This window comes from Tursiops truncatus, chromosome 15 (genome assembly GCF_011762595.2).
Source record: "Tursiops truncatus isolate mTurTru1 chromosome 15, mTurTru1.mat.Y, whole genome shotgun sequence".
Lineage (NCBI taxonomy): Eukaryota > Metazoa > Chordata > Mammalia > Artiodactyla > Delphinidae > Tursiops > Tursiops truncatus.
Window position 1 is genome coordinate 14719709 of NC_047048.1, and position 15737 is coordinate 14735445.

The 15737-nt window shown below is 37.6% G+C and overlaps 1 protein-coding gene across 4 annotated transcripts in view; it reads right to left on the reverse strand.

The window, feature by feature from the left end:
* Positions 1–695: 695 nt before the first annotated feature.
* The window catches only part of VKORC1L1 (vitamin K epoxide reductase complex subunit 1 like 1), a 62051-nt gene continuing 47009 nt past the window's right edge, over positions 696–15737 (reverse strand). Inside the window, exons 2-4 of one of the 4 annotated variants that reach the window (XM_073792056.1) lie at positions 9176–9285; positions 7464–7494; positions 696–5398 (exon numbers count right to left, since the gene is read on the reverse strand). In XM_073792056.1, the coding sequence (XP_073648157.1) occupies positions 5209–5398; positions 7464–7494; positions 9176–9285 (331 nt within the window). In that variant the 3' untranslated portion in view covers positions 696–5208. The other 3 variants (XM_019921938.3, XM_073792058.1, XM_073792057.1) reach the window with 3 other exon arrangements.

Here is a 15737-nt window from a genome sequence, read left to right on the forward strand (position 1 = left end):
TACCAGTTTCCAGAGTTAAGTTGACACGTAAGCATAAGAAAGGTAAGAGTTGAGGAATGTCAGAATTGGAAGGGAGCTGAGAGGTTACCAGTTCTTCTGGGACATTCTTCCAACCTCAGCCATAGTTTTTTCTGGACTGAGAGGGATAGATGGGCGTAGAAGCCCACTGGGCCATCACAGCTGACTGCAGTGAATGTGATGAGGCCTCTTTAAACGGGCTGGGCCTGCAGACAAGTAGGACAGGCTTTTGTACCTCTGGGTGACGCCACCTGCTCTGCTCCTGAGGATGGTCTTTCCTTATGGAATCCTTCCTCCTCCTCCTCCTCTTCCACAGGCTCCATTAAGGCAAGTAAGGCACATTGTAAGAGTTCAGTGTTCATCTATCTTGGTTTAAAGCTGAAAGCTTTGGAAAAACACTGTCCAATCAAATAGAAGACCATGAAACAATACAATTCTTAATACAGAGCTTGATCCACTTCACTTGCAGGGGATTTCACATCTCAGCACATGCCCTTTTTTACCCTTCCTTTCCAAGCTCCGTGAAAGGAACAGTACAGATAATTTAACCTCATTTTAGTGGCCGTCTTTAGACCATTTTTAAGAAATGAGAGTATAGTCAGTTCAAATAATAAGTTAGGAATTCTAGTGGTTACATATTTCTTTCATTACCACTAAACTTAAGTCCCTTGGAGTAATCAAGTTTTGTGTTCCAGTTTAATGTCAAGGAATAATATATAAAACTCTTTACTTGACAAACATTAAAAAAAAAATTAAACATCACAAACACATTTAAATGTTTTACAAATTAGAGGTAAGGTCCATTTCTTAAGTCCTAAGGTTCTAACACAGGGCACATTTGTTCTATTCAATAAAATATGGCTAACTGCATTTCAAATGGAATCATCTTTCTTACAGATGTTAACTTTTTAGATTATAACAGTGGAGTGTTCGAGATGAGCTAAAGTAAAGCAGTGGAAAAACAGCTGATTAATACATTCTATGTGCTTACAGGACTGTAAGCAGTAACATCTTTTTCATTAATTCTTGACAACCACATACATGATAAATCAACAGGAATTCCAAGAACTAGAATCTGAGAATTCTGCTTGTGTCTTCTCTAAGTTACATATAATTTAAGAGAAGAATCAACTCAGTACACCTGTAGAAATACATTCTACAGTACACCTGTAGAAATACCTGTAGAAATACATTTCAGTACACGTAGAAATGAAGCTACAGAAACAATTTCAAGAATAATTTATAAGACTGAATTCATTTCTGCTTCCTTTTTGAAATGCAATACTGCAGTATAAGAATGAGGGCAGCACAACTTCCACAGGTAACTTCTACATTTATTTTATACCAAAAAGTTATGTGCAACAAATAAACATTCTTACATATTTACATTTGTTTTTACCAGTTAGCAAAACTGTGTCCTAAATCTCTGATAAAGAATATTTCTATCTATATTAAAGGGGAAATCTGCCCAGTGAACTCCATTTTAAATGAATGTTTACTCTGGAGCTTAAAGCACTAGTAATAAATATTTTTGATGAAACGTACTATACAGATCATACACCTAATACTTAGGCCATGCTTAATAGTTTTATAACAAGACATTTCACCTTTTCTGGGCTAATTTGTCGAAAAAAATGTTTAACCAAGTAGCCTGGACTCCTACCCCCGCCCCCTTTGATTTACTGAAGGGTAGCTCTCACAAATTAGGAATCATAAGTGCTGCCTAAAATATCTGAATAGAAATGTTTCCCCAGTGCTTGCCTGTTGGGGAGAAATACACGAGGACAAAGACTGAATATCAGGTATTCCTTCCCAAATAGGTTACCAAAAATAATAGTGGGTTTCTTGTTGGCATTTGTTCAATACTGATTTTTCAGGACAAGATCTGTCAGCATTCATTGGTGTCAAGCTTTGCTGAAGACAACTTTGCACTTTTGCTGATAGTCTTAAAAATAAATGAAATACAAGAAAACTAAAGCCAACTAACAGTTTTAATTTCACTGTAGTCTTGGTCCTGTATCCTACCTAGTAGGTCCAAAGATCTCTTGTACCAAATGATAGATCTTTGTCTCTTTGTAAGAAAATAGTCAATGCTTTCAACATCCTTAGAAGTAATGGATTTAAGGAGAGGCCCTATACATCAAGTAAAAGTAATTCCTGGCACACAGCTAGTTAAACCTGAGTGATTTCACCAGACGTTTACCCTCACTGATAGCAACTAGCTGCAATGAAAAATACCAAATCCTCCAAACCACCTAGATTCCCTAGAATTTATCATCTAACTACAACTTCTCTTATTTCTTCAAATGATAGGACTGTCAAATAGATAAGAGGCTTCGTTGTTACAAATCATTTTGAAAACCAAGAAGCAGAAATGCAATTTCTTCCCTAATCTGTTCTTCCACATTGGTGGCTAATAATGTTGCAGTGTTTAAATATTCTGTCTAAAATAGTCAAAATAGGGGGCTTCCCTGGTGGCGCAGTGGTTGAGAGTCTGCCTGCCGATGCGGGGGACGCGGGTTCGTGCCCCGGTTCGGGAAGATCCCACATGCCGCGGAGCGGCTGGGCCCGTGAGCCATGGCCGCTGAGCCTGCGCGTCCGGAGCCTGTGCTCCGCAACGGGAGAGGCCACAGCAGTGAGAGGCCTGCGTACCGCAAAAAAAAAAAAAAAAAAAAGTCAAAATAGCCCTCAGATTTTATAACATGGGGTTTTCCCCCTCTTCTGGGGTGTAATTGAGGATGTAGAGGGAAGCCTAAATTCTTCCCGTGCAAAAATACCAAATCACACGCATGGGGGAGGGGGGGCGCGGGGGACGGGGGCGGGTCCTTTGCTTACAGCGAAACAGGCGTCACCGCGCTGGTATTTCAGGCAGCACATGGTCATCACCCAGTGAAAAGGAGGATATTAATTCTGGGGTCATAGGAATGTGGCAACAATTTTTCTACAACTGAAACAGTGGTTTACCCAAGGCTTAGAAAAGCAAAGGAAAAACTCGAAGAGTCTGGCTGAACACTAACGTTCTCTCATGTAAGAGTTGAAGATGTTCGCAAGAACGCAACATCAAGACAAGCTTTAACTCTACTCTAACTGATTGATACAAAATATGGTGAAAAACAATTTTAAATTGGTACACGAGGAACTTGTTTAGCACGACCAGAGTTATATATACCACGAAGTCTTCACCGTGAAGCCAGTTCCACTCTAGCAGAGAAAAGAGAAGCAGTAAACTGCTGGGTAGACGGGAAGCACTGCTACAAGATGACCTCGTTGCACGGTTTTCCAGCATTAGGACTTGTTTCTCCATACATATCAGACATCTAATCAATGCTTTCTAGAGTTCTTTAACTATAGAAACAAGAACAATACATAGATAATATTGAAATATTCACATTCTTGGGAGAACATAAGCCTTGATGAAATCTGAATTAAGCTATCTTTTACAAAACTGGTTTAAACTGGTTGAAAGTACATTACAACTCAGATTTTATACCTGCCTTGGGCCAGAATACACTGCATCAATTATGACAGTTAGTTGGAAACTGCTGAACAGTTGCTGACTCTGCACGTTACAGTTTACAGAGCAGAGCCTGTCCCCTCCCTTCAAAAGAAGGCAAATAAAGCACTCAAAAGTTACCCGGTCTCTTTTTAACATAATGATGAATGGAATTGGAGGCAAAAACATGGCTACTACTTCTCAATCTAAGGAATAAAATGATCATACAGAACCTTTCTATAGAATGCAAGCTTTCTACTTCATGCTAAGAAAGGAAGGAAGGACACTTCTGCCCAAGTTCAACACACAAAATATTTGGTTTGAGATTTAAGACAGAAGGCACTTTTAACAATCTGATATAAGATGTTAACCATAGAAACATACTGTCACTATTTCATTTGGGTTTATTCAGATCACTTTCACAAACTCTGCATTAGAAAGAGTACTGTATTTCACCTTGAGATATTTCTACCTTTAGTACTCCTCTCCCAGTTAAGCAAACTGAGCAGCATGTCAGCCCTAAAGTTTACAAATCCAGTATCTGACTCTAAAACAATTAAACTAGACGTCTGGTTAATTAGTGTAGAAAGAAGCAGGGAAAACACTACAGAGCTACCCAAGAGCAATCCTGCTCTGGAGCGACTGGGCTTCTACTGATGATTTCAAAATCAATACTGTTTGGTTGACTGGCACCAATGTTAAGGAAAATCATCTGCATGAAAATTCAACTGTTGTAAGAGATTTTACCTAAAAATGCCATATTAATATTTCCAGCTTTTCTCCAAAGAAATCTACCCATTTTCCCATCTTTAGTATCCTGAAGGCCTTGGACTTGAAAGTCTGGTCACATGACTCATTCTGTAAGGTTATAATTGATCCAGTTTTATGACTAGGTACAAGCTTGACTTGAATGTCCAAATTTAGTTTCCTCCTTTCAGAGGAAGGAGATGAAAGGGAACCAATCACCCTATTATTTTTGCTGTCAATGCTAGACCCACAGCTCTCAGTGCTTTTCACAAGATGCTCTGTATGGACTTACTATTTTCACTATTTCTTCAGTCAACGTTGAGCTGACATTTCTTCATTGCTACACTTCAACTAAACTGTACAGTAAGTTCTGCAGGGATGGATCCAATATTTCTACCTTTATTTACAAATATCACATGAATGGATTCTAGTTGAATCTACATGTTTAAATCCATCAGCTAAAAACATTACATATTGTAAACATGGCAATATTTAATACAGTATCTATTCTAAAATATTTTCATGTCATGATCACATTTGTTATAGCTGAAATGTAATTTATACACATTAGAGAATTACTAGCAATCGTTGCTCACTTTACAATTGAGGGAAGGAGGCTAGGGCTACATTTATTATTTCAGAAACATCTCCAAAGTAAAGTTAAAGCTTGTCTTTGATTGGCTCGGCGTATCCTTTTTTTTTTTTTTTTTGTATCCATATTTAAAATGAAGATTGACACAAAATAGCTAGAGCTCCTTCTAATTTACAGGATTTTAAAAAATCAGTTTAAGATTCTTAGGGAAAGTGTCTGTTGTGAAGAATTAAAAAAAAAAACAACAACAACCAAACTGCTGCAAAATAAACTTAATGGAAAAAGGGACTTCAGACTGTCAGTTAAGAGTTCGTCAGGTGGTTAGTCCTGCTTGGGCTGCAGTTGCCGTTTCCAGGCCTCATTCAAGTAAACTAGTCGTTTGTAGTTGATGATAAGAAGAATGAAGTTCAGCACATATGTGATGACGCAGATTATGCAAAACTCCTTCAGCACAAAGTACAGGATGTAGGCCAGGTACAAAGACCCCACTACAGACATGATGGAGGATGTCATGAGGATTAAAGCTGCAACTGCACTTGCTGTCAGGCCTGCAAGAGAAAGAGACACTTGGCTCAATCAGACCTTGACACTGGAGAGAGAGTTTCTGAGTTAAAAGGTAACATTTTGTGATTTGCTGCAGTGTTGGAATACTGATCTTACAACAAAACATTCTGAAATTGGAGGACAAAAACTACAGGTCTATTTTGTTAAGATTATGCAGGTTGACTCTGCACATAGGATACCAGTTTTATAGCTGCAATATTTTTGACTTGTCAATATTCTAGATGAAATATTAACTTATTTCATAAACCAGCCTCAGTTAAGGCACACAAAGAAAATATGCAGTCTCTCAATCACATTATGCAATGAGCAGATTTGTAAAACTGACAGCCCTACCTCCTCTAATGAATAAAATAACACGAGGACCACAAGCTTCTCATCCAAGCAGGACACATTTGATGAGACCCTCCCCCTGACCTTTTCACTATAGGTAGAATCCCCACCTGTGGAAAGTAAAATTTGCTTTCCCATGTTTAGACAAAAAAAAAAAAAAAAAAAAAAAACATAATAAGAGATGATTACACCAACATGCTGCTGAAGAAAAAAAAATCATGATAAACATTTCAGAAAGGGCTCACCCTAGGGCATAACAGAAACCGCATTTGGCCAGTTGGCCACATGTGGGTCAAACCAGATCAAGTTATGTGTGCTAAGCTTGGTTCTCAAGACAAAGGCTTGCCTGAATTCTTGATGCTACCTGACATCTTCACATGTATTGTTTTGTAATTTCCTGTAGCCAACAGTATTGAAAACGTGCATTTATTTTCAAGGACAGAGGAGACAGCAGAGCATATTAAACTACCTATACCCTCCTACCCAGCAAGTAATGGATAAGGATCACGGAAACAGGAAAAAATAAGAATAGGTGGTAGTGGTTTGAAGAGGTTAATTAAGAAGCTGAAATCCCTGCTGCAAGTAGAATGAGAAGTTGCCTGTGGACTGCAGCTTGGCCATGGGGGCCGACTTGCCCCAACACCAGTCAGTACTAGAGAACATGATGCTTTAACAAGGCTCTTTAAGACTAAGATGCTGTTGCATTACTTATGCCACCTGCTTTTGTAAATAAAGATTTATCGTAACCCAGCCACGCTTATTCATGTATGTAATGTCCATGGCTGCTTTTGCACTAGAGTGGCAGAGTTGAGCAGTTGCAACAGTCAGAAAAGCCTAAATTATTTCCTATCTGGCCCTTTACTAAAAAACATAGTTTGCTGACCTCATCTGTGCTAACATCTAAAACCTCAGAAATTAATGCTGTCAGGGACTTCCCTGGCGGTCCAGTGGTTAAGACTCCGCACTTCCACTGCAGGGGGTGCGGATTCGACCGCCGGTTGGGGAACTAACTAAGGTCCCACATGCCGTGTTGTATGGCCAAAAACTGAAAAAAAGAAAAAATTAGTGCTGTCACCTTAATTTTATCTAAGAAATTTCATTTCAAAATGATATGGGCGAGTTATTTACTCTCTCTCTGCAACTCTTTTCCTTAACTGTAAAACTGTGATGATAATCATGACTGCCTCCGAAGACTGTTGTGCAGATTAAAAGAGCTAATTCCCTGGCAGTCCAGTGGTTAGGACTCGGCACTTTCACTGTGGTGACTTGGGTTCAATCCCTGGTCGGGGAACTAAGATCCTGCAAGCTGAGAGGCGCGGCCAAAAACAAAACAAAACCAAAAAAGGCTGTATCTAGAACAACTTAGAAGGAAGTGAAGATGATGTGCTCTGGAAAACAATGTTTGAGGAGTTCAAATGTGCCACAGTGGTAAAGACACTGACACTAAAAATGCATGTGAATGCATAAAATGTGAATAGAAAAGATACATATGGGGACTTCCCTGGTGGTGCAGTGGTTAAGAATCCACCTGCCACTGCAGGGGACACGGGTTCGAGCCCTGGTCCGGGAATATCCCACATGCCGCGGAGCAACTAAGCCTGTGTGCGACAACTACTGAGCCTGCGCTCTAAAGCCCGCAAGCCACAACTACTGAAGCCCGCGTGCCGAGAGCCTGTGCTCCCCAATAAGAGAAGCCACCGTAATGAGAAGTCTACGCACCGCAACGAAGAGTGGCCCCCGCTCGCCACAACTAGAGAAAGCCCGCGCGCAGCAATGAAGACCCAACGCAGCCAAAAACAAATAAATAAAAATAAATTTAAAAATAAATTTATAAAGATGCATATGATACACATGATTTAAAATGTGTATATAATGAAATTAACAAATTAAATATTGTAAACAAATTTGTTCAACCCCTATCTCCAAGAATTAACACAGTCAAAGCTTTTCTTAGGTTATTTTAATATGGGCTTATACTTTATATTCTTCAGAAATCCAAACAAAACAATTAAATGGAATAAAAGTGAAAGTCTCCACCCCAGCCCCCAACCACACCATTTTCTGTGCATTTACATGCATATATATAAACATATATTTATCCTACATCTATTATACCACAACTTGCTTTTTTCACTAAACTATGTCTATATCTTCCAGGGTTTGTACACCTACTTTTCCCTTCAATGGCTACATAGTATTTTCTAGTATGCTTGTAACCTAATTTATTCAACCATTACGTTTTGCTAAGCTACTTCCAGTTTTTTGCTATTTTAAACTGTACTGCTGTGAATATTCTTGTGCGTATTTTCATATTTCTGCAGGATATACAGATATGGAATTGGGCAAACATGACGGGAGTTTTGAGAAAAATTGATACACAATTTGCCTTGTAATAAATCTACTGCACCTAGACAGAAGACCTGGCAGATAACAGGATAAAATATTAACAACTGAAATGCAAGGACAAAAAAGGACAGATTTAACTCTAAAAGTATGAAAACTCTTGTACAATCAGAACTCACGAAACTGACATTAAAAAGGCTAAAGAATGGGTAAAATGTCTGTAACAAATATGAAGTGTACTATTATCAGGATCCCAATAACTAAATTGGCAATAAAAGTAAATTAAAGTACAGTAAAATTAAAATAATGGCTACTAATATGTAACTGCTGAATTAGAAATTTTACAGAAAAAACTTTAAAAAATGAGGATAGATGAAGCTTTGGGGAAACCTGACAACTGAGGGAAAAGCAGTTTGGTTATACCTATTAAAATCCATACCAAAAAAAAAATCTTTGTTTGTTGATTCTTTCATCCTACAGTTAGATATTTATTTTGCAGAAATAATTCAAAGAGGGAAGGGGGTATGAGAAGGGGACTTTAAACAAAGTTGATCAGTGCAGTGTTATTTAGGATATTAAAAAATCTGAAGCCTTGATGTTCACAATAATAAAACACTTAAGAGGATAGACAATATAAGAGAGTTCACATAAAATTAAGCGAAAAAAGTAGACTACAATGGCAATAGTGGCTATGTAAAGGTGATGGAATTATGACTGAATATCATATACCATTAATGTTTTCTCAATGCATAATATTTTAAAATAGCTACAGAGTATACAAAATAACAAGGGAAAAGGTTTCCAGGGCAAACTGTTTGGAGTAATAATTTCCCTGAATGGGACTTGTTTTTCTAGGCATTATGGGATGCTGCTATCCCTGATTAAACACCAACAGATACCACGTTCAGCATGAGCTTTGTCAAAATCTTAGTGAACCAAGTTTTCACAACACCAAAATGTGTTACAAACCAGTTGTTCTATCACTAACATATGCTTTTATTTAATATAAAGACACATCAGGGCAAAGACACAAAGTACTAAATGAAATATAACGAACTTATTTTTGTATTTTGCTGTAAAATACTTACCAAGTAATAACTGTAGTATATAAAATATAAGTCCAAAGACACTGTTTGGCTGGTTTAATACACCATCCTTTCCAAAAATGGAACCCAAAAGACCAAATCCTCGACCCCATCTGTAAAATAAAGAAAACCAGTAACCCTATACTTGAGTTTTCCTATTTTAAAAAATGTAGAATTATCTGAGCATATCATGCCCACATACCCATCTGAATCTCTAAATTGCCCATTTCTATATAGTCTCTTTTCCTGACAGCATTAGTATTTGCAGAGGAAGGGCTCTTTCGATGTAAGCCAGGGTCTCTTAGCAGCAGCACCACTGACATGCTGGACTAAACGCTTCTTTGTGGTGGAGGGCTATTCAGTGCCTTACAAGATGTTCAGCAGTATCCGTGGCCTCCACCCGCCTGCCAGCTGTGCCTCCCAAAATGTCGTCAGCCATTGCCAAATGTCCCCTGGGGGCAAAATCACCACCAGTTAAAAGTCACTGATGTAAGCTCTCCTAACATAGACCATAATGTTGCTTCCTGACCGGGACATGCATGAGGAAACATATCCTGGGAACATACCTTTAAATGTACGATAGAATATCAGAAACTTAAAGTCTTTCCCTAGAATCTTATCTCAAGAGTAAAAAGTTGATACATTATTTGCCCCATTAGTTTTTATTTGCAGTTTAACTGAAAATGTTGCATTTGACTTTACATTTTCAGAATCTTATTTTCTTATTAAAAATTAAATTCTGATTTAATAAAATTTGATACAAATATCAAACTAACATTTACTTTGGATAAAAACCTTTGATAATAACTTTAACTCTGAATGAAAGTGCTTTTTAAAATACCAAAAAGAAAATGTTTTCAGTCTGTAGCAAATTACTCAATAAAATCTAAACTTGGGTTCTGAAGACAAACTACCTGAAAATAAGGATAAATAAGTGATTCCTTACTAGTCACACGACTTTAGTGTCTAAGAAAGAGAGTGAAATCTCTTCATAATGATGATGTTGGGAGATAACCCTAGTTTTACAAGTAAGTGAGAACCATGAAGATTGTTATTATACAATTATATGCGTCAAGGAACGCAAAATAATCTCGATCATATGTGTTTATTCTTTTACACATCAAACACTCATTGAGTGTGTTCCAGGTGCAGACAGTGGGTCAGGTGCTGACTTGTCCCGAGTGAACAAGTCAAAGTGGTGCCCTTGTGGGGCTCATATTCCATTTAGGGAAAAGTAATAGACAAGTAAATGACTAACTTATCTTCAGCAATGGATGCACTATTAACAGATACACAGGAAAGTTGAGAAGGTTGGTTATTCTACATCAGAGCTTTTGAAAATTTTAAACAGCATGCAATCACCTTGGAGTTTTGTTAAAATGCAGATTTTACTGCAGCTGGTCTGTGGTGGGGTGTAGGACTGCATTTCCAAACAAAACAAAACAAAATGCTCCCATGTGATGCTCATGCTTCTGGTCTGAGGACCACACTCCGCACCACTGCTCTAGACGGAGAAGGGGTGGAAGGAGCTACTCCAGCTAGATGGTCAGGGAAGGCCTTTTGCAGGAATTAAATCCTGAAGAAATCCTGAAGCAGTTAATCTCATGAGGAATGCCAAGTACAAAGGCCTGGAAAGAGCTATGAGTGTGTAAAAGAAGACCATCAAGGCTGACACTGATGAGGGAGAGTGGCAAGAGAATGAGGCACCGTTCCATCATTTATATAATTTATAGCCTTGTTTGTAGGCCATGATGAAGAGTTTGAATTCTATTCTAACTGCAATGGGAAGGCAGTCAGTGGCTTTTAAACAGGAGAGTAATATAAGCTTATTTATGATCGCTCTTGACTATTGTGTAAAGACCAAACTGCAGGAGGGCAGGGACAAACTATGCAATCACACTTTGAAGCCCTACTCATCTGAAGTAGGAATTCAAATGTAAATCACCAACTTTGGCAATGGAAATAACTGGGCATAGTGCCAGAATTATCATACATAAACAGAATTTTTATATTCTAAGCATTGGTCTATGCCTAATTATTCACATATGATCCTGTGGATATTTTCCTTGAAAGCAAAGCAGTAATCCATAGAATGAATGCATCATTTTATCAAAGTAATACATGCATAAGGTTTAAAAATCAAGTAACACTAAAAGCCTTATAAAACAAAATAGAGATATTTCCTACTCCAGGCCTCTCCACACTCAGCTCTGATCCCCATAGGCAACCACTTTGATACCTTTTAACTGTTTTTCCCTTCTATTTACTTCCACGTTTCTAAATAATACGCTTACACTGCTATTTCTTGATTTATCCGTTTTAAATGCTATCTTTTGACCTTCTAATATGGTAGACCAAAATGTTGCTTTAAAAAAAATACAAACATTTTGACATGGAAAGCTTCAAATGTATATACATAAAGTGAAAAGAACAGTGTAATAACCTTAGGTCCCTATCACCCAGTTTCGAAAACTGTGCCTTTCTTGTTTTATCTCCACCTCTACCCCCAACCACCTGATGATTATTTTTAGATTTTTTAAGGTAAAATGTACATATATTTAATGCACAAATCTTAACTGTATAATTTTGACAAATACATACACCTGAGTAACCCTGGTATACAAATTGTAATCCTGGTATACTAGTCCTGGTACAGTAATTCTGGAGTGTGAAGTAATTCCAGGAGTGTGAAGTGAGAATGTAAGTACCGTTCATAAAAAAAACAAAACAAAAAAACACCTCAACATTCTACAGAGTGCTTCCATCTCCCAAATTAAATTGTTAGTCGCTTTCCAGCAATCCACACTCCTCTCCACCCATGAGCAAAATGCACATGGCTGCCTAGGCTTGTAGGAATCTAGTCTCGGAACCAAAATTAGATCTCTGGTCTCTTGGATCGCAGTGTTGTGCTCTTTCTCTCATGTTGCATTAAGTTATAAAATGCAGTTACCATTCCAGCATTTTCAACCAAACAGAATAATAGCTTAATTCCTTGATAAATACAATTAATAAAGTTGAATAACGCTTAATAAACTTTGATAAGGCTGATGGAATAACTGTTAGCAAGTGAAATCACTAGCAAAGTAGACTGGCATTACATAAGATTATTTTCCTAGGAAAGGTGAATAAGAGCAGATTTTCATAAATGACACTATACTTCACAATTGCTAAGGATGGTGTGAGTAATTAAAAACACTTAGTGAATCTTTTTTTCAAGTTGGAACATTTGAAAATACTGTAGTTTTCTCCCACTTCTAAAAGCTATACAAAAGTGTATGAAATAAATTTTATGTGCTAACTTTATGCTTGGCTTTATCTTAGTTTCTAACCTTTTTCTTCTTGTCCCATCTATATTCAAAACTCTATTATACTAATTATATGCCCCAAGTACTTTATGGAACAAGATGGGATATTAATCAACGGAGCAAAAAGAAATGTTTTCTTAAAGTACCACTTATACAGATGTTCATTTTGCTTCAGTATACTATTGAATAAAATCAATGAAGTGATCATGCAAATGAGACCTTCTCTTTAATCTCTGACTCTAAAAAAAGGATCATCTTTGACCCAAATAGTAACTTCCTTGGATATTCTGTATTTGGGTGCATAAACAACCCATAGCTCTTCCCTAGGTATTATGAGAAATTGTTGAAAGGTTTCTAAACACTCCTAATTTTGCCAGAAACAACAAATCTTAAAACCAATTGCTCTCCAACTTGGGTATCCTAGGTCCCTGAGGATAAATCTAAGACATTCTTTGCCTCCTTCATTATCATTCTCTCATAAGTGTATAGGGGAGTTTTCCAAAGGCTACATGCAACACATGTGATAATGCAATAGACTGAATATAGGAGCTGATATGAGAATCCAACAGTCTTATCTTATGGCAGGCTTTAAAGAGATTTGCAATAAGAGAAACTAGGCAGTCTTTCCACTATTTTGTGTGTGTGTGTTTGGAAAAAGTTATTATTCATGAAAATATTTTGTTAACATGTAATGGGTTTATTACGTTTCAATGAGTGAATACATATTTAAATAATTTCTCAGTTTGTAACTTCTAATACAGTAAATACCAAAGATATAGGGGCTTCCCTGGTGGCACAGTGGTTAAGAATCTGCCTGCCAACGCAGGGGACATGGGTTCGATCCCTGGACCAGAAAGATCCCACATGCAGTGGATGTGGGATCTTTCCACAACTGCTAAGCCTGCGCTCTAGAGCCCGTGAGCCACAACTACTGAGCCCATGTACCACAACTACTGAAGCCCGTGCTCTGCAACAAAGAGAAGCCACCACAATGAGAAGCCCACACACCGCAACGAAGAGTAGCCCCCGCTCACCACAACCAGAGAAAGCCCGCGCACAGCAACGAAGACCCAACACAGCCAAAAATTTAAAAAATAAATAAATATTTAAATAAATAAACCCCACAAAGATATAACTCACACAAACAAAACCTTTTAGGGGTATTCAATAATTATTAAAGATATAAAGGGGTTCTGACATCAAAAAGTTTGAAAAATCACTGCTTTTGACCAATTCTCCCCACCCCAACAAAAAACAAATCACAGATCAGACAAAATTTTAAAAACTGGGGTGAGATAAAGTAGAAATAGAACAAGAATCCTAAAGTTTTTGTGAAATCACAAAAGACCCTGAAGAGCCAAAGCAATGTCGAGAAAGAAGAACAAAGCTGGAGACATCACAGTCTCTGATTTTCAACTATACTACAAAGGTACAGCATTCAAATCAGTATGGCAGTGGCATAAAAAAGAGACACATAGATCAAAGGAACAGAATAGAGAGCTCAGAAATAAACCCACATATATATGGTAAATTAATTTACAATAAAGGAGCCAAGAATATAAAATGGGGAAGGATAATGTCTTCAATAAATGGTGCTAGGAAAACTGGACAGCCATATCAAAATAATGAAACTAGACCACTATATACACCATACACAAAAATTAGCTCAAAATGGATTAAAGACCTGAATGTAAGAACTGAAACCATAATACTCCTAGAAGAAAACATAGGCAGTAAGCTCCTCGACATTAGTCTAGGCAATGATTTTTTGGATTTAACACCAAAAGCAAAGGCAACAAAAATAAACAAGTAGGATTACATCAAACTAAAAAGCTGCTGCAGGGCAAAAGGAACCATCAACAAAATGAAAAGGCAACCTACTGAATAGGAGAAAATATTTGCAAATCATATATCTGATAAGGGGTTAATACCCAAAATATATAAAGAACTCACACAACGCAATAGCAAAAAACCAAACAATCTGACTTTTTAAATGGGCAGAGAAACTAAATAGACATTTTTCCAAAGAAGACAGATGGCTAACAAGTACATGAAAAGGTATTCAACATCACTAGTCATCAGGGAAATATAAATCAAAACCACAATGAAATAACACCCCATACCTGTTAGAGTGGCTACTATCAAAAAGACAAGAAATAAGCGTTGGTGAGGATGTGGAGAAAAGAGAACCCTTGTACATTGTTGGTGGGAATGTTAATTGGTGCAGCCACTATGGCAAACAGTATGGAGGTTCCTCAAACAACTAAAAATAGAGCTACCACATGATCCAGCAATTCCACTACTGGGTATTTATCCAAAGAAAACAAAAACACTAACTGGAAAAGATGTGTATTATGTTCACTGTAACATTATTTACAATAGCCAAGGCATGGAAACAACCTAAATGTCCATCAATGGATGAATGGATAAAGGAAATGTGCTGGCTGTGTGTGTGTGTGTGTGTGTGTGTGTGTGTGTGTGTGATAATATATATATAACAGAATATTATGCAGCCATAAAAAAGAATGAAAGCTTGCCATTTGCAACAACATGGATGGACCTTGAGGGCATTATGCTAAATGAAATAAGTCACATAGAAAAAGAAAAATACTGTATGATCTCACTTATATGTGGGACCTAAAAAAACAACAAATAACAAATGAACAAAAAAATTGAGCTCATGGATATAGAGAACAGATTGGTGGTTGCCTCAGGGAGGGAGTGGGCAAAACTGGTAAAGAGAGTCAAAAGGTGCAAATTTCCAGTTACAAAATGAATAAGCCCTGGGGATATAATGTATAGTATGGTGACTACAGTTAAGACTACTGTATTGTATATTTGCAAGTAGCTAGGTAAGTGGATCTTGAAAGTTCTCATCACAAGAAAGAAATTTTGGGGCTTCCCTGGTGGCGCAGTGGTTGAGAGTCCGCCTGCCAATGCAGGGGACACAGGTTCGTGCCCCAGTCCAGGAAGATCCCACATGCCACGGAGCGGCTGGGCCCGTGAGCCATGGCCGCTAAGCCTGCGCGTCCGGAGCCTGTGCTCCGCAACGGGAGAGGCCACAATGGTGAGAGGCCCACGTACCGCAAAAAAAACAAAAAAAAAGAAAAGAAAAATTTTGTATACCTATGTATGGTGATCGATGTTAACTGGACTTATTATGGTGATCATTTTGCAATATATACAAATATCAAATCAATGCATTGTACACCTAAAATGATATGTCAATTATACCTCAATAAAATAAATAATATACCTTT